The sequence below is a fragment of the Pituophis catenifer genome, unplaced genomic scaffold (assembly GCF_029215685.1).
Source record: "Pituophis catenifer annectens isolate HBS135680 unplaced genomic scaffold, rPitCat1.0.hap2 SCAF_16, whole genome shotgun sequence".
NCBI lineage: Eukaryota > Metazoa > Chordata > Lepidosauria > Squamata > Colubridae > Pituophis > Pituophis catenifer.
Genome location: NW_027256896.1, coordinates 22,053,747 through 22,069,940, shown reverse-complemented (window position 1 = coordinate 22,069,940; position 16,194 = coordinate 22,053,747). Strand labels below are relative to the sequence as shown.

Sequence of the window (16,194 nt, the reverse complement as noted above, 5' to 3'; positions counted from 1 at the left end):
TTTACCCTCAGGGGCAATGACTTTGTTCATTTTGTTCTACAATGCAAATACTTGCTTCTCTGGCCAAAAAGTAGGAAAATGACATGTCCAAGGGAACCGCTGTCCCAATCCCGTCTTTTTACAAAGATGGCTATTGAGGGAACATTGTGTCAATTACCCACTTGACTCAGTGTCCAAGCTAAGATCTAAGGTGCCAAAGCAAGTTGCATGTACAAAGTCTCAGCAGATGAAGACAAGAACACAATCTCGGCAGCAGATTAAACAGTCTTCTTTATTGGTGCTGAGTAATAAGCATGCAGTTCAGGATGGCTGGCTCTCCCAAATGCCAAATAACAAGAAAGACCTTTGTCAATCCATCCTCTGAATCATCAATTAGGCGTTAAAAAGCTTCTTGGTATTCAGTCCTGCTGTATTTGACATGCATGAGAGAAACCAAAGAGAGCAGAAAATTCTCAAAGCCCAGGTTAAATTTTCCTTGTTAAAACGTCTGCTGTTTTTGGAGGTGTAGGATCAGTTCTTCTGCATAAACTCTGAACAGGGGAACAGGGTCCTAAGAAAATACAGATACAGTCTTACAATCGCCCTTGATTTCAGCTAATAGCACCTCATGAAGACTGGTCTCAGCCTGACTGAGGGGCTCCTGAAAGCAAGGTTCCAAAAGATATACTGAATCAATGGAAAGAAATGCAATCGAGAATACAACTGATTATTGGTTATGAGTAGGTAGATATTCTAATCTAGACAGATGTTGCACAATCAAGGAATTGCAAGGACTGGCCCACCAACTTCACTGGCACAATCCCTCTGTGAGGTGCCTAAACCACATTACCTTCTTCTCCAGGACTCTCTGCTTCTCCACAGCTTCCTCCAAACTCAGTCCAATCCATTCAGCCTCCTCTTCTGGAATGACAAACTCCTGTAGGCAAAGTTCAGTTTGCTAAACTGCAGCACAGAAACTTACTGAGAAACCAGATAGCTATGATTATGGAAAAAGTGCAGATATAGGTAAACATAGGAGGAAAAACTCTAACAGAGAAAACTACATGCCAACACGATAGACTATTGGAATGGAAGCTCTTTTCCAAGAGAGATGTGACTGTAGCCAAAAGTTACAAAGATTGCACTTCCCTCTGTGTTATTGTCTTGCACCAACAGATGGTGAAAAAACCGCATCCTGCAGAAAGAAACCACCTGTAGGCCTTCCTAGACATTCTTGCAAAGGAGAGTCACCTTGTATTTGTTATAAACAGCCTCCCTCTTGGCTGGATCATCTGGGTGGAGAGAAGGGTCCTTGCGTGCCAGTCTCAAAAGCAAGGTGCGCTTCAGGTCCATGCCCAATTTGGAACACAACTCAGACTTCGGGGTCTGTAAAATGGAAGGGATGAAATGCCACTGTCTACCTTATGAGTTACAGGTGGCCTTGTAGGCAACTGCCTCAGTCAAAGAAGGCCCTGCACAGTCTCAAGTCATTGTCATCATGCACTGACCAGAGCTGGGAAGGAAAGTCTGAGTTCCGAAACCAGCTGCAAACCTTTAAGATGTAGAAGTCAAAGCCGAAAGCTTTGTCCATCTGCTCCAGCGTCCTCATGGTGACGGCAATTCTCAACTTCTTGTCTAGGATCTCGCTGTAGAATTCGCGATTGAAAACCTGCGGCTTCCACATCTTCTTCAACCGCCTCGAGAGCTGAAGGCACCAAGGAAGGAGATGGAGCCAGGGGGGTGACGCGCAGGAGGCCCAACCCCCCCGGCAGAGGGACAAGCACCCCAAGCCTGCTCCAAGCGCAGGGCCACAGACCCACCTTGTCGTCGTGGGCGTAGCGGTAGCCCGCCACACAGCCCTCGCCGCCCCACAGCCCCTCCTGGCTTTCGGGAGGGAAATAGACGGGCACCGGCACCACCTGCTGCCGCACACCCTCCAGAGGCCCCGGGCGGCGCGCGTACTCGCCGGCGGGCGGCCTCCAGTGGACGGCGGGGGGCGGCGCGGCGGCGTCCTCGCGCAAGGCCCGCAGGTAGTGAGGTGGCAGCCGGGCGAGGATCCCGCGCTGCAGGCGCAGCGAGTCCCACAGCCGCGGGGCCACCTTGTGCAGCTGCATCGCGCGCGGGACCACGCCGGAAGCTGCTGCCTCGGCCGCTCACCGCTTCCGCCTGCGTCTCGTTGGCATAGCCGAGCCAGAAGGGGAGGGCGGATAGCGGACCTCCCTTCCGGGAGGGGGCACGCACGCAGAGAGCGAGAGTGAGCGTGAGCTCTCCGGGGCGCTTGGTCGCCTCCCGCCGACCGTCCAAGCAGGGCCGGCCAGGAGTTCGCGCGTGCGCGCCCGCGCCATCCCTTCGCCCTTCCGAAATGCTTCCTGCCCATCCCGGCAAGCAGGCGGCTGTTACATCGATGTGCCCCCTCCCCACCCCCGCCTCGCTTGCTCAGATGAACCGCTTCCACTAGATCCGCTCTGGGTGCCCTTCTCTCTTTGTAACCAATGCAAGCTTTACTTTTAATTGAGTTGAAGGTATTTTAATTAAAGACGTGAAAGTTAAAGGAAGGTGTTCCGTTTTAAAAAGCTTTAAAATGCCGCAGAGGGCTCGATGGAATACAAATAGTAGGATATCGCGAACTGCAGATGCTAAAGCTTTTCCCGAGACAATGTAAAAGCAATCTGACCGCAGCACCAACTACTCTCCGTCCCTGAGAACTGGGGACTGTTCAGAGGCTTGATTCTTCTGCCTTCAGGAACGGGCTCCGCTGCTGCACAGATGTGACCTGGTCCTGGACCATCCTTGGCCAAGGATTCCAAGGACGTTTCCTGCCCTGCCCTGCCCCCACCCAGGAAGGGAGTTTGTATTTGAAAAAAGAACATACCAGGAGTCTTAGTGTACCAATAAAGTGCTATTCATACCTGAGTTTGAACAAGCCAATCTGGAATGGGTGACACTCTTCTGAGCAGAAAGCCCCTTCCTAGCCTGTTTTCATGGGCCAATGGTCTTGGCTGTGGAGGCAAGGTGGTGGATGCAGGGCAGAAACAGAGAGGCTTGGATACTCCTGCCTTCAGTCCCCCTGAATTGCCTCAATCCCCAGCCATTTTCTCCGCTGCCGAAGCATCTTATTTTCTTGCTGCTCATTATTCCCAAGGCTGCCACAAGATGAAGCCACATTTCCCAAGATTCAGAAAGCCCCAGGCTCTATCAGACAGCCTCCTCTCCAGCCTGATATTGCACTGCCTGGCTGCCTTCATTTTCGTCCAGCACAGCAGGAGGAATGGGGGAGGGTTCACATTCCTTTTGCCAAATTAAGTGATTCCATTGGGAGGGAGTCTGGCTGCATCAGTTCCTCCTTTCTAGTCACCTCACTGTGTAGAGTTCCTCCTGGTCATTCCTACAGATTTGGTAATGGCACAGCAGTTTACGGGACCAGGCCCATGGGTCTTTCTGCTTATCTCCAGGAGGGAGGAGGAAGGCCACGCTGCTTGCCACCAGGATGTGCCAGATGCTGTGCGTGTAATAGTAATTTTCAGTGGTTTCCATGAAGGTGTACACTGCTATGGCCACGAGTGCCAAGCTGGTCCCGGGGAAGAGGAAAAAGGCCCAGCGCTTCCAAGAGGGAGGGTAGCAGTGGCGCTGGGAGATTCCACGATAGACCTGTGGGAGGAAAGATGGCTTACTGGGAGCAGCACAGCCAACGGACTTGCCAGCTTGCTCCAGGGAAAGAACTCAGATAGCCTGTTACAGAACCTGCTCTTAACATGTCTTGCATTTCTTGTAAAAACAAAGTGCCCTCAGGCCTAATTGGTTGCAATCAAATGCCTGAGGAGCAAATGGCAACAGGCTTCCTGCCACCCGAGCTTAGAGGTTTGCTGATCATAGGGAGCTTCAGGAAGGAAGCCCAGAAGGCAGCAGTGACATACCCAAATGCTGGCCATGATGGTGAGGGCAAAGACACAGGGGCCCATCATATTCCACACACCCCTGCGGTCCAGCTGTAGTGACATTGCAATGACCAGAGTCCCCAGCACGCAGAGGACCTAGAGCAAAGGAGAAAAGCCCAAACAAGAAGATCCAGGACTGCTTTGGAAGCTGCTGATGGCAATGAGGGATCCACCCACTCCCTCCTCCCTTCCTTGCCTTGGAACACAAAAGCCTAGCACAAATGAGTGTTCAAGGTCAGCTTCCTAGCCAACACTCACCACTACCACTTGTGCTGGTCGCTTACACTGCAGCCAAGAAGCGCCAGGCAAGAATGGCTCAAGGGGAAAAGTTCACCTCTTCCATCCCATAATCTGGCTTCCTCCCCCATTTCTTCCCAACTTTTAATTAGGAATTGCCTATGGCTCCCCATACATACATATTTCAGGATCTTTTCGACCTGTGCCATGCACAGAATGGTCACCCAGATGGAGACAACAGAGCCCAGAAAGTCACAGAACTGCAATGTGTCGTAGTCCATAATGCACATTACAGCAATGCCAGGCTGGTCACAGGCGTGGTAGAACTGTAACCACAGTAAGGAAGAAGTAGAAATGGTGCCAGAAAGGGGGCTGTCTGCATCTGGCTAGGTGGCTCAAGCCTGACTACGTGGCTCAGTAGCTAAGATGCTGAACTTGTCGATCAGAAAGGTCAGCAGTTCGGCAGTTCAAATCCCTAGTATAGGTTTCCTGTGTGAACGGGGTTGGACTAGATGACCTCCAAGGTCCCTTCCAACTCTTTACTGTTATTATCTTCAAGAACTTGGCCCAGAATGGCTCCTATATCCTTCCTGGCTCGGAAGTCCAGTGGGGCCAAGAGAATTCCAGAAACCCTCATTCACCCAGGCAGGCCAAGAAATGGAAGCCAACTTGCCCACTTTCCATTGCAAAGAACTGAACTGCTCCACAACATGCATTGGACTAAAGAAAAACAAAAAACTTACTGTGGAGAAGAACATGGTGAAGGTATAGACGGAAGCCTCAACTAGGTGATAGTGGTAAAGGGCCACAGCAATTGCAGGCAGGAAGAACAGGTTGCTGAGGGTGAGCAAGAGGGTGGCCAGGATCTGGGTGCCTACAGACTGGGCCTTGGTTCTATCTGTGCAGCTCCAGCCAGCCCAACCTGCAAGAGGAAAAGACAGGGAAGACATTAGCTACAAAAAGCAATGCACTGCCAAACGATAGGATAGGATAGGATAGGATAGGATAGGATAGGATAGGATAGGATAGGATAGGATAGGATAGGATAGGATAGGATAGGATAGGATAGGATAGGATAGGATAGGATAGGATAGGATTTTTTATTGGCCAAGTGTGATTGGACATACAAGGAATTTGTCTTGGTGCATATGCTCTCAGTGTACATAAAAGAAAAGATACGTTCATCATGATACTCATACGGCATAAATAAGCAATCAGGAAACAATATCAATATAAATCTTAAGGATACAAGCAAAAAAGTTACAGTCCTATAGTCATTAGTGGAAGGAGATGGGTGATAGGAACGATGAGATTAATAGTGCAGACTTAATAAATAGTTTGACAGTGTTGAGGGAATTATTTGTTTAGCAGAGTGATGGCGTTCAGGAAAAAACTGTTCTTGTGTCTAGTTGTTCTGGTGTGCAGTGCTCTATAGCATCGTTTTGAGAATATGAGTTGAAACAGTTTATGTCCAGGATGCTAGGGGGTCTGTAAATATTTTCACAGCCCTCTTTTTGACTCGTGCAGTATACAGGTCCTCAATGGAAGGCAGGTTGGTAGTAATTTGTTTTTTCTGCAGTTCTAATTATCTTCTGAAGTCTGGATTTGTCTTGTTGGGTTGCAGAGCCAAACCAGACAGTTATGGAGGTGCAGATGACAGACTCAATAATTCCTCTGTAGAACTATATCAGCAGCTCCTTGGGCAGTTTGAGCTTTCTGAGTTGGCGCAGAAAGAACGTTCTTTGTTGTGCTTTTTTGATGATGTTTTTGATATTAGCTGTCCATTTTAGATCTTGAGATATGGTAGAACCTAGAAATTTGAAAGTCTCTACTGTTGATACTGTGTTGTCTAGTATTGTGAGAGGTGGAAGTATGGAAGGGTTTCTCCTAAAGTCTACCACCATTTCTACGGTTTTGAGTGTGTTCAGTTCCAGATTGTTCTGGGCGCACCATGAGGCTAGTTGTTCAACCTCCCGCCTGTATGCAGATTCATTGTCTCAAGTGAGACCGATCACTGTTGTGTCATCTGCGAACTTCAGTAATTTAACAGATGGATCGTTAGAGATGCAGTCATTGGTATACAGAGAGAAGTGGGGAGAGCACACAGCCTTGGGGGGCCCTGTGCTAATTGTACAGGTATCTGATGTGATTCTGCTTAGCTTCACCTGCTGCTTCCTGTTTGTTAGGAAGCTTATGATTCACTTACAAGTGTGTTCAGGTACCTCTAGCTGGTTTAGCTTAGTTAGAAGAGTGTCTGGAATGATGGTATTGAATGCTGAACTAAAGTCTACAAAGAGGACCCTTGCATAGGTCTTTGGAGATTCAAGATGTTGTATTATAATTAATTAATAATACAATTAATTATTAACAGCATCTGTTGATCTATTTTCTTGGTATGCAAATTGCAAGGGGTCAAATGGGACGGTTTTCAAGTGGGACAGCACTAGCCTTTCAAAGGTTTTCATGACTACAGATGTTAGAGCAACTGGTCTGTAAAGGCATGTTCTTCAACTCAACTATATCTTTGTCCCTCTTTACTTGGGTCCAGGTGTGTGCTTCTAAAGTCGTGTGGCCACTGGCCTCCCAATACACTTGGCTTCATTTACAAAGTGCTTTTGGAGTAGTACAGCCACTCCCAGAGGCACCCAAGCAGGAAGGCAGCTCCATGCAGAAGGTGGGTCCTGGTGGTGCTAGCGCTCCTTTCTTGGAGGAGGGGACTTGAGGCAGAGCTGCCCCGGCTGGGAGGCCTGGGAGCTAAATCCAAAAGGAGCAGCCTGGGGGACAGGAGCAAGAAAGTGCTGGCTAGGATCTCTCTTACCAGCCTTGCAGATGCAGCCTGTGTAGAGGTAACCATGGCGTCTCATGAGGCTGCATTGTCCGTAGGTCCCACAATCATCAAAGCAGGGGGTGAGGTAGGCAAGCATGGTTACCTGGCCTTGAGCTTGATCACAGTCTCTGCACAAGAGGGGGAGAGAAAGAAGATGGGCCCAGGGAGATTCCATGATGCAGCAGATTCAGTCCTATTGGGAATGGCCAGCTCCACAAAGGGAAAACGGGGGGGAGGGTGGGTAAGCACAAAGCCACTCCAGCAGCAGTTTTCTCTCTGTGCTACAGAGAGCCAATACTTACTCTGATTCCTTTGGGCAGAGCAGCTTCAGGGACAGATACCAGCTGTCGGACTGTGGGTAAGGGACAATGACTGCAGCTTCCCTGGAGGACATGCTCACGTTCAGGAGGTAGCCCTGAGCGAAGGCTGGGTGGGAGGGGAAGAAGCAAGCAAATCAGCTGCTGTGTTGGTCCATGTCCTTTGAAAACCATCACATTATTGGGAGTAAATACACAGGGTACTCCAGGAAAGGGGAAGTACAGTCACCTAGACTGTTGGCAAGCAGCTCTGCTGGCCACGTACCTGTCCAACAGCCCCAGGAGCCATTCAGGGAAAGTGCAGGAGATGTGGGGCTCAAGCAGGCCAACACAGTGGCATTTCCAAGGCCCACAGAAGTCTGCAATGACAAAATTGATCCCAGTTCTGAATTCTGGCAGGAGGCAAAACCTGTTGACCCTCAGCTCTCCACACAGCAGGGGTTCATTCTCACCTGGTTCAGCATAAGGTTCAACACCAGGTTCCCTCCACTATCCATGCCTGAGTTTAGGTTAAGGAGAAGCAGAGTGGGAATACCGCTCTGAATGGGCACAGTGGAATCTCCAAGAATGCGGAAACGCACAGACACAACATCCAGTTCCTCACGAACAACCGGCTGGCCATGCAGGCAGGCGTTTCCTGGGCCAGAGGCATTGTGGCTGCTGCCCATGGCAAGCAGTGTGCTGTTGAGGTGGCCTCCCGGCATTGACATCCCCTGGTTCTGCTTCAACCTCTGGTAGAAGCCAAGGAAGGAGGCCGCGTCTCCTGGCTTGCAGGCTGCAAGGAGAGAAGCACATGCTCCACCACACAAATGGGTAGGAGGAATGGGGAGGGCAAGACGCCCTTCTGGGTGGAAACAGGACCTCCCCTTCCTCAAAGCAGGGGCCACCATTCTCTTGGTCAGATGAGAAAAGAAAGAAGCAGCAGAAGTCTGAACAGGAATGGAGAGAGCCTTTGCTCAGATCCCCATGGTTGCCAGAACTCATTCCCAATTCCAAGCATTCTGATCAGAGCACGCACCTATGAAGAACACCACCATCTGAAAGGACACACTGGCTCTGGCACCACCGAGGCTCTCCACTGTGATCCAAAGCCATTTTCCCCATGGTGGGGAAGCCAAGAAGATGCTGCAGGCCTCCAGGCAGTGAAGCACCTTCTGGGAAGACCAAGAGAGCACAGCCGAACCCAAGGTGACCTGGAGGGCGCAAGCCTCAGCAGAGCCATTCTCCATGCATTTCCCCAGCTCAAAGCGCATCCCAGCAGTGTACTCGGGGACAAAGATCCTGCAACACATTTCCGATGCAGACAGAGGACCCAAGAAAGTCAGCAGAGGCTTCTTGGGCTTAAAGGGGCCAGCCGATGCACCCCTCCCCCATCCCATGCTACTCACTTGGCATGAAATGGCCTACTAGCCCCCTTGGACAGAACCCGTTGCACAGGCACATCAGGCTCAAGGACTACAACATCCACCTGGCGCAGCACAAACAGGTCAGGCTGGAAGGTGCAGCTGCAAGACTTGGAGAAACCCTGCAGGCAGAAAAGCCAATCAGGGAAACTGCCCTGTTCAATTCTAGCTCCTCCAGTTCCTGTCTAGTACCACAGATTTGGGCTCAGGACTTCCACATCTCCTGCAGGCTGTTTCCCTCACTCCTGCCAGCCCAGTTCTCACCTTCACCTCAATCTTGCTTGATGCTGCGGGCAGGTGGGCAGCGAGAAACCAGTCTCCAGCAGCCGGGTTAGTGAGGTTAACAAAAGTACTGTTCTGCAGAGCAGCATCCAAGGTCAGAGTATGGCTGAAGGAAGGAGGGATGCTTGTGTTCACGGGAAACTGTGTGCCCAGGGGGTTGATGACAGGAGGGGCACCATAGCGGATGTGGCTGGAGGACACAGGTCAAGAGAAGGAATCAATCACTCTCTGAGGCCCTTGGGACAGAGACCCTGAGCCCTCTGGTACTCCCTGCCACAGCAGCAGCAGGGGAGACTCACAAGGTGACCTGAGTCTTGCCACATCCAGGGCCTTTGTCTCTGGAAGCCTGCAGGAGCCATCGTAAAAGCACTGTGTCCTCTGGGACACGGAAACGGAAAATTTTGGCACTTCCATACCAACTGTAGAAGGACAGCGTCTGTGAGCTCTGGGAAAAATACTCAGAAAGAAATGCTGGATCTGAGAAGAAAAGAAAAACCACCACATAGAGAGCCTTCAGGCGCCCAGCCATAGCTGCAGACAGGTCCTGGTGGGGAGGGGCTGGGCTACTGGTCAAGCACATAATGGACGATCTGTGGCTTGCCTGGCCACAAATGCCATTGTCTCCATTGCAGGTCTCAGGTGGGTTTCAGTGGCTGCTCTGGCTGGCTGGCCCAGGAATGACCTTGGAGTGACCATCACCCACACAGGCAGCCTCTGAGCAGGAAGTGTCTACATGCTATTACGAGATCTCCGAGAGTCCTGGGAGGGAGTCACAGAGCACAGCGATCAAGGACAGGCAGGCAGGCACACCCCAGCCTGCAGGCATCACTGCACTGGACTTTGCACAACAAGCCCATTTCCGGAAAAGAGGACTCCGTCTTCCCTCCCACTGCCTGAGGACTGGGCACGGCCATCCCCTGGGACTTTTGGATAAAGGCATGATACTGCCCCTGCTGCCCTGCATGTCGCCAGGAACAGTTGTGCCAGGCAAAGCAATCTAGACATGGGTATCAGTAAGGAAGGAGGGAAGGGAGGAAGCGAGCGCCCGGTTGAGGCTGCTGCAAGACAATGTGCCTGCCTGCAGCCTACCCTGAAGCCCAGCCCCTTGACCCAGGAATGGAAGCCAGGGAAGCCAAACCCTGCCCCTGAGTGCATGGGCACTGGCCCACCCTTCCGAGGCACTGGTGCCCAGGAAGAAGCTGCAGACCAGATGCCACAAAGCCCTGCCAGCATGAGGCCCTTTAGAGCCACCTAGTCGCCGGTCCGTCTCTAAGGGGCCGGTGGGCTTCCTGCCAGGGAAAGCAGCACAGACTCCTTCCAGAGACAGCCTGCTTGCCGAGGAGAGGCGCCTGGGGCGACTAGGGGAAGCCGCACGGGGCGCGCCTTTGAGAGCGGGCGGAGGGCCGCGCCCGTTCGAGTCAAGGTAGCGGGCGCGGCTTCCCCGATCCGGCGCCTGGCAGAGGAGCAGCGGGAGATGCGCGGCTCACCCTCGGCGCCTCCGGCCAGCTCAGTCTCCTTCTTGTCCGGCGGCGAGGTGGCAGCGGCGGCGAGGAGCAGGAAGAGCAGCGGGCAGCGGCCGAGCGAAGCGCCAGCCATCTCCGCCAAGCCTCGGACCCGACTCGGACTGGCCGGCCGGCCGGCGGTGGCGCCAGGGGGACCCCGCGGGGCAGGAGGAAAGGCAGTTGGGCACGCGCTGCAGGCGGCGCTTGACCGGGAAGGAGGCAGGGGCGGGGGCGAACGAGCTCCACCCTCAGGCGCCCGGGAGGAGCGGTGGCCGGAACGCGAGGCTGGAGAGCGCGGCTTCCTCGGCTCGCGGCCAGCTGGCGGGGGGAGAGGCCGCCTCAGCGCCCAGCAATTTCATTGGCAGCCTTTGCCTTCGGCTTCGCGTGGATCGCCGCCCCGCGTGATTCTGCCCGGCACTGGAGCGGGAGAGGAGAGGGCCGCATCTCCGGGCCAGCCCCTCCCCGAACTGCCCAGGAATGCGGCCGCCCGGAAGATTCCGCGAACTCGTTCCCCCCACCCTACCCCGCCCGCCCCTCTCCCCATCCTAACGGGCGCTCCCTTGTGTCAGTCATGGCCGTCTTTGGGGGTCCCAGCGGGAAGCTGATGGTGGGGTGAGTCGCCCGCTGCCCCAAACTGGTCCACGGCGCTTCGGCCACTGCCTGGCGGGTGAAGGGGCGGCTGCCGGGGCACCCCTGGAAGTGGCCGGCAGTGGGACCCAGGGCCGAGAATGTTATTTGGGGAAGGTGCCCTCAACCTCCCTCTGGTTTTTTGCCATCCTAGACTAGGAACCGTGAATTTAAGTCCCGGCTTAGCCATAAAACGAGCTGAGTGATGTAGGCCAGTCATTCTCTCTCAGCCAAACCCACCTCACAGGGTTGTTGTGGGAAAATAGGAGGAGGAAAGTGTACCGAATATGTTCACTGCCTTGAGTTATTTGTGAAAATAATAAGGGCAGAATACTAAATAAATGATTCTGCCCTGTGTAGAAGAAAGGGTTCATCATGGCCAGTTGCTAAATTCTAGGCATTCTAAAAAGCACAACCAAACCTGTCCTGTTTTGCTCTGCCCCAGGAGGTAATGTCATGTTCTGAATCTTTTGATCAAATTAAAACAATGCTGATTTGAGATGTGACCATCTTGGAACCAAGTGGAACCTGATAGGTTATGATACCAAATACAGTTGTCTCCTAAAAATGAACAAGGGAGCTACAACGTTGGCAACTTTATTTTCCGTGTCTGTGGAGAGTCTCAGTCCTCCAGGTCCTGGTTGTCCCAAAGGTGCTTTTTCAAGAGGCAACTGGACTTTCTGTTTTTTCTTTCAAGATGTTTCACTTCTCAACCAAGAAGCTTCTTCAGCTTCTTTATTTTCGGTGCTCCCCAAAGCAGCCTAAGTGTTCAAGCTCATTTTTCACCACATCCCTTTTATCTCATGAAAAAGGCTTGCCTCTTCACAATATTCCATGAGAGGGATTTTGCAAGTTTCTTCTCTTATTTTCAGCTCTGTCCTTCAGAATTCTTCAAAACTCCCCCACGCCCTCACGCATCCCATATTCTTCACCACTGAGAAGTGCTCCATGAGGCTGTGTGCAAGGGCTGCTTTGGCAGGGGGGAGGCCCTGGGATGGGGGAGGGGCAGACCAAGAGGTGGGTTTCAGCTGGGTCTGACCAGTTCTGGAGAACCAGTAGCGGAAATTTTGAATAATTCAGAGAACCGATAGTAAAAATTCTGACTGGCCCCACCCCATCTATTCTCTGCCTCCCAAGTCCCAGCTGATTGGGAGGAAATGAGGATTTTGCAGTATCCTTCCCCGGAGTGGGGTAGGAATGGAGATTTTACAGTATCCTTCCCCTGCCATGCCCACAAAGCCACACCCACAGAACCGGTAGTAAAAAAATTTGAAAGCCACCATTGGGCAGATCCCAGAAGCCCCTCCACCCCTTCCCCCACCCCCTCCCAGACACCACATACCTTCAGCATTTCTTGCTCAGGCCAGGAGCACCAAAGGCAGCTTTGGGCAGCTTTTCAGGGAAAGAATGAAGGGTGGTGGGGAGTGCAGTCACCATTTGCAGAGCAGTTGTTGACCATAGAAACACAGAGACAAAGGAGAAATCAGCCCCATTTTAAAAATCAAGTCGTACAGAGCTGTTCTAATGGGTTATGTGGCTACTTAATTTATGTCTCTATAGTATGGAAGCTAGCTAATTACATTATGTATGTAAGTTATGGTTAAGGCAATCAGAGGTGTTAATAATAGAGTCAAAAGGATCATACGTCTTTTAGTCCAGGGGTCCCCAACCCCTGGTCCATGGACTGGCACCAGTCTGCAGCATGGCAGCAGCTGGGCTGTGCAAACAAGCAAAGCCCCACGCACAGGTGCAGGCCCCCTCCAGTCTGCCGAAAAACCTTTCTCCCTGGAACCGGCCTCTGGTGCCCAAAGGGGGATTGTTCTAGTCCAATCCTCTGCTTAGGTTGGGAATCCTCAGACCATCCCAGAAAAAAATGTCTGTCCCATTGTTTCTTGAAAACCTCGGTGATGGAGCACACACATCTTCAGGAGGCAAACTATTTCACTACCTCACAGCTTTATAGGTAAAATGTGCAAACCTAACCGCTGTTAGCCAACTTCCAGTACTAGCAAGGGGTAGTTTGATGCTGTTCTTTTCAGGGCTGCTCTTTCAGACTCTGTCCCTCATAGACACTGAAGTTGCAGGTGGGCCAGGGGTGGTGGTGAGAATCACCGCATTGCAAACACATGAGGACAGAGCTTGGTGCACTGTCATGCCTTTCATCATTTGGAACCATGGTGATCAGGGCTGAACCCATACACACTTTCTTGGCACGTTCATACAATACATTTAGCTGGTTACCAAATGCACCCATTTTTATTTTACTTTATGGAGTTTGCAGAATACCCAGGCTAGGCCCTAGGTAACAAAACAAAGCTAAAGCTGCGAACCAAAATTCTTCATTCTGTTAGCTATTTCAGCCCACTGTGGGAACACAGCTCATCTTGTTCAAAAGCCTGTCAGGGAACATCATCTTCTTTTCCTTCCAGACCACCCACCTCAGATCCCTTGAAGGATCTGACAGAAGGGGACCAGCAACTGATCCGAGATATTTGGGGAAAGGTGTTCGACAATGCTGAAGAAAATGGCAGACTTGTTATCATCAGGTACTAGCAGTAGAAAACTGAGTCCCCTTTTGTGGAAGCTCTGTTTGGTGGTCAGAGAAAGTCTACCAAGAGACCCAGCCTTCTTGGCCGCTGAATAGTGGGACTGGGACTCTTCCCAGATACATGACATTGTCTTGATTTTGTATGGGGCGGGAAAGTGGATTCCTTGCTACTGAGGTTTATTCCTTGTTGCTATACTCCCCTGGAAGAGGATTAATAAATACAAGAATTAAAACACTTTGTTAAAAAATGAAAACATAACATCACAGAGACTATAAATGACAAGCATCCAACTGCTGCCACAAGAAGTAACATGGTTTCTCCTGCTACCAAAAAGACAGCTGGGGATATTCTGGCTCTATGCCTGGAGGCTGTTACCAAGGAGACCCTCCCACATGGCCCCTAACCCCATTGGAGACCATAAACATAGCCTCCCCCATGATTTACTGCACAAATCAGATGGGGTGGGTGGGTGGGTGGATTGAGGTGATACTCTTTTGTATCCTGAGGCTTAAGGTCTTCAGTCAGGCTTGAACCATACTACCAGCCTCTTCTTGGCCTTTTGAGCACTATAGAATAGAATAGAATAGAATAGAATAGAATAGAATAGAATAGAATAGAATAGAATAGAATAGAATAGAATTCTTTATTGGCCAAGTGGGTTTGGACACACAAGGAATTTGTCTTTGGTGCATATGCTCTCAGTGTACATAAAAAGACAAGATACATTCATCAAGAATCATAAGGTACAACACTTAATGATAGTCAGGGTACAAATAAGCAATCAGGAAACAATAAATATCAATATAAATCGTAAGGATACAAGTTACAAAGTTACAGTCATGCAGTCATAAGTGGGAGGAGATGGGTGATAGGAACGATGAGAAGATTAATAGTACTAGTAATGCAGCCTTAGTGAATAGTTTGACAGTGTTGAGGGAATTATTTGTTTAGCAGAGTGATGGCGTTTGGGAAAAAACTGTTCTTGTATCTAGTTGTCTTGGTGTGCAGTGCTCTATAGCATTGTTTTGAGGGTAGGAGTTGAAACAATTTATGTCCAGGATGTGAGGGGTCTGTAAATATTTTCACAGCCCTCTTTTTGACTCGTGCAGTATACAGGTGGAAAAAACAGCAGCCAACCTGCCATCCTCAATGGAAGGCAGGTTGGTAGCAATTGTTTTTTCTGCAGTTCTAATTATCCTCTGAAGTCTGGGTCTGTCTTGTTGAGTTGCAGAGCCAAACCAGACAGTTATAGAGGTACAGATGACAGACTCAATAATTCTTCTGTAGAAGGAATTCAGCCTTAACAAGACCTGCATTAGGGTTATTAGGCCAATAAGCCACTGGCCTCCACTCTTTCAGATGCCAGCATCTGGATTCCTTTGGTTGACAGGGGTGAGAAATCTTGTTTGGCCAGGTATCTGTCCAGCCTGGGGAAATAAAGAGCATAGATTCTCACCAGCTCAAGATTGACTCAGCCTTCCGTCCTTCTGAGGCTGGTAAAATGCAGACCCAGATTGTTGGGGGCAATATGCTGACTCTGTAAACCACTTAGAGAGGGCTCTAAAGCCCTGTGAAGCGGTATATAAGTGTAAGTGCTATTGCTATTGCTATTGCTATTGCTATTGCTATTGCTATTGCTATTGCTATATAATGCAGAACTGCTCAGTCCAGTCCAGCTCAGCATAGGGAGAGAGAGCAGCTGAGCAAAATTTGCCTCTTTTCCTTCTGCTCAGGTTCTTCAAAGAATCCCCAGAGAGTAAGCAGTATTTCAAGAACATTCCAAATGAAGGAGACCTGATGATGATCCCAGAGGTGGGCTTCCATGGCCGGAGGATCATGGTGACCCTGAACCAGCTGATTGAAAGCATGTGTCACTGGAAGCAAGCCTGCAAGCTCATTGAGCGGCTGGTGGAAAGCCACAAGAACATACACAAGGTCCCATTAAGCATGTTCCAGGTACACAAGAAGGGAAGCAGACCCATGGTCTGCCAAGGGGCAGCTGAGGTAACTTCATGGTGGCCATCCCTTCCCCAGAGGGGAGTTTTTGGCACATAGTTGCCTGCCTGCCTGCCTGCAGTATCCATGATCTGGACCCCAGTGGGCCATGAGAGCTTATGCAAAAAGATAGAGCATCTGGTGGGGGGGTCCCCTTGCTTGCATGGTAGCTCACTTTCGGAGGCTCCCAGGATGAGTGAACTTGGATGTGGGTGGGAGTCCTCTAACACTTGTCTCAGACTGTCCTCTCATAGCTCTGCCTTTACCTAGTTCCTATTTCAGGCCATTCTCTCTGTCTTCCAAGATCTCCTCAAAGAAGAGTTTACTGATGATGCCCAGTTAGCCTGGGAGAAGTTCTTCTTGATTCTTCGAGAAGAAATTGAAGCTGCTTATGCACAAGAACAGAAGCTTTAAATAAGCCCTGACTGACATTAAGCAATTGGGGAGCGGGCCCCCACCTCATTGTGCTCATATTGGAGGAAATAAAATAAAAAATAAATGAAATAAAATATAAATAGAATGAAATGAAATGAGTCCTTAA

General features: G+C 50.5%; 3 protein-coding genes across 3 annotated transcripts; 1 reads left to right on the top strand and 2 right to left on the bottom strand.

The window, feature by feature from the left end:
- Window positions 1-252: 252 nt before the first annotated feature.
- Window positions 253-2,141, bottom strand: MRPL28 (mitochondrial ribosomal protein L28). The gene is made up of 5 exons (XM_070955419.1): window positions 1,800-2,141; window positions 1,532-1,684; window positions 1,231-1,365; window positions 830-916; window positions 253-550 (listed from the first exon to the last, which is right to left on the bottom strand). The coding sequence occupies exons 1-5, from the start codon at window positions 2,091-2,093 to the stop codon at window positions 479-481; spliced, it is 741 nt and encodes a 246-aa protein (XP_070811520.1). The 5' UTR covers window positions 2,094-2,141; the 3' UTR covers window positions 253-478.
- A 71-nt stretch (window positions 2,142-2,212) lies between these two features.
- On the bottom strand, window positions 2,213-11,055 carry PGAP6 (post-GPI attachment to proteins 6). The gene is given in 18 exon segments (XM_070955406.1): window positions 2,213-3,627; window positions 3,894-4,010; window positions 4,331-4,477; window positions 4,895-5,073; window positions 6,970-7,106; window positions 7,281-7,404; window positions 7,561-7,654; window positions 7,748-8,070; window positions 8,314-8,576; window positions 8,684-8,820; window positions 8,963-9,170; window positions 9,280-9,457; window positions 10,468-10,642; window positions 10,645-10,803; window positions 10,806-10,874; window positions 10,877-10,969; window positions 10,971-11,024; window positions 11,026-11,055. Coding segments are annotated over 18 exon segments (2,784 nt in total). The 3' UTR covers window positions 2,213-3,330.
- A 386-nt stretch (window positions 11,056-11,441) lies between these two features.
- On the top strand, window positions 11,442-16,194 carry LOC139325506 (cytoglobin-1-like). The gene is made up of 4 exons (XM_070955420.1): window positions 11,442-11,557; window positions 13,539-13,655; window positions 15,392-15,614; window positions 15,958-16,194. Exons 1-4 carry the CDS (start codon window positions 11,451-11,453, stop codon window positions 15,994-15,996), a joined length of 486 nt encoding a protein of 161 aa, XP_070811521.1. The 5' UTR covers window positions 11,442-11,450; the 3' UTR covers window positions 15,997-16,194.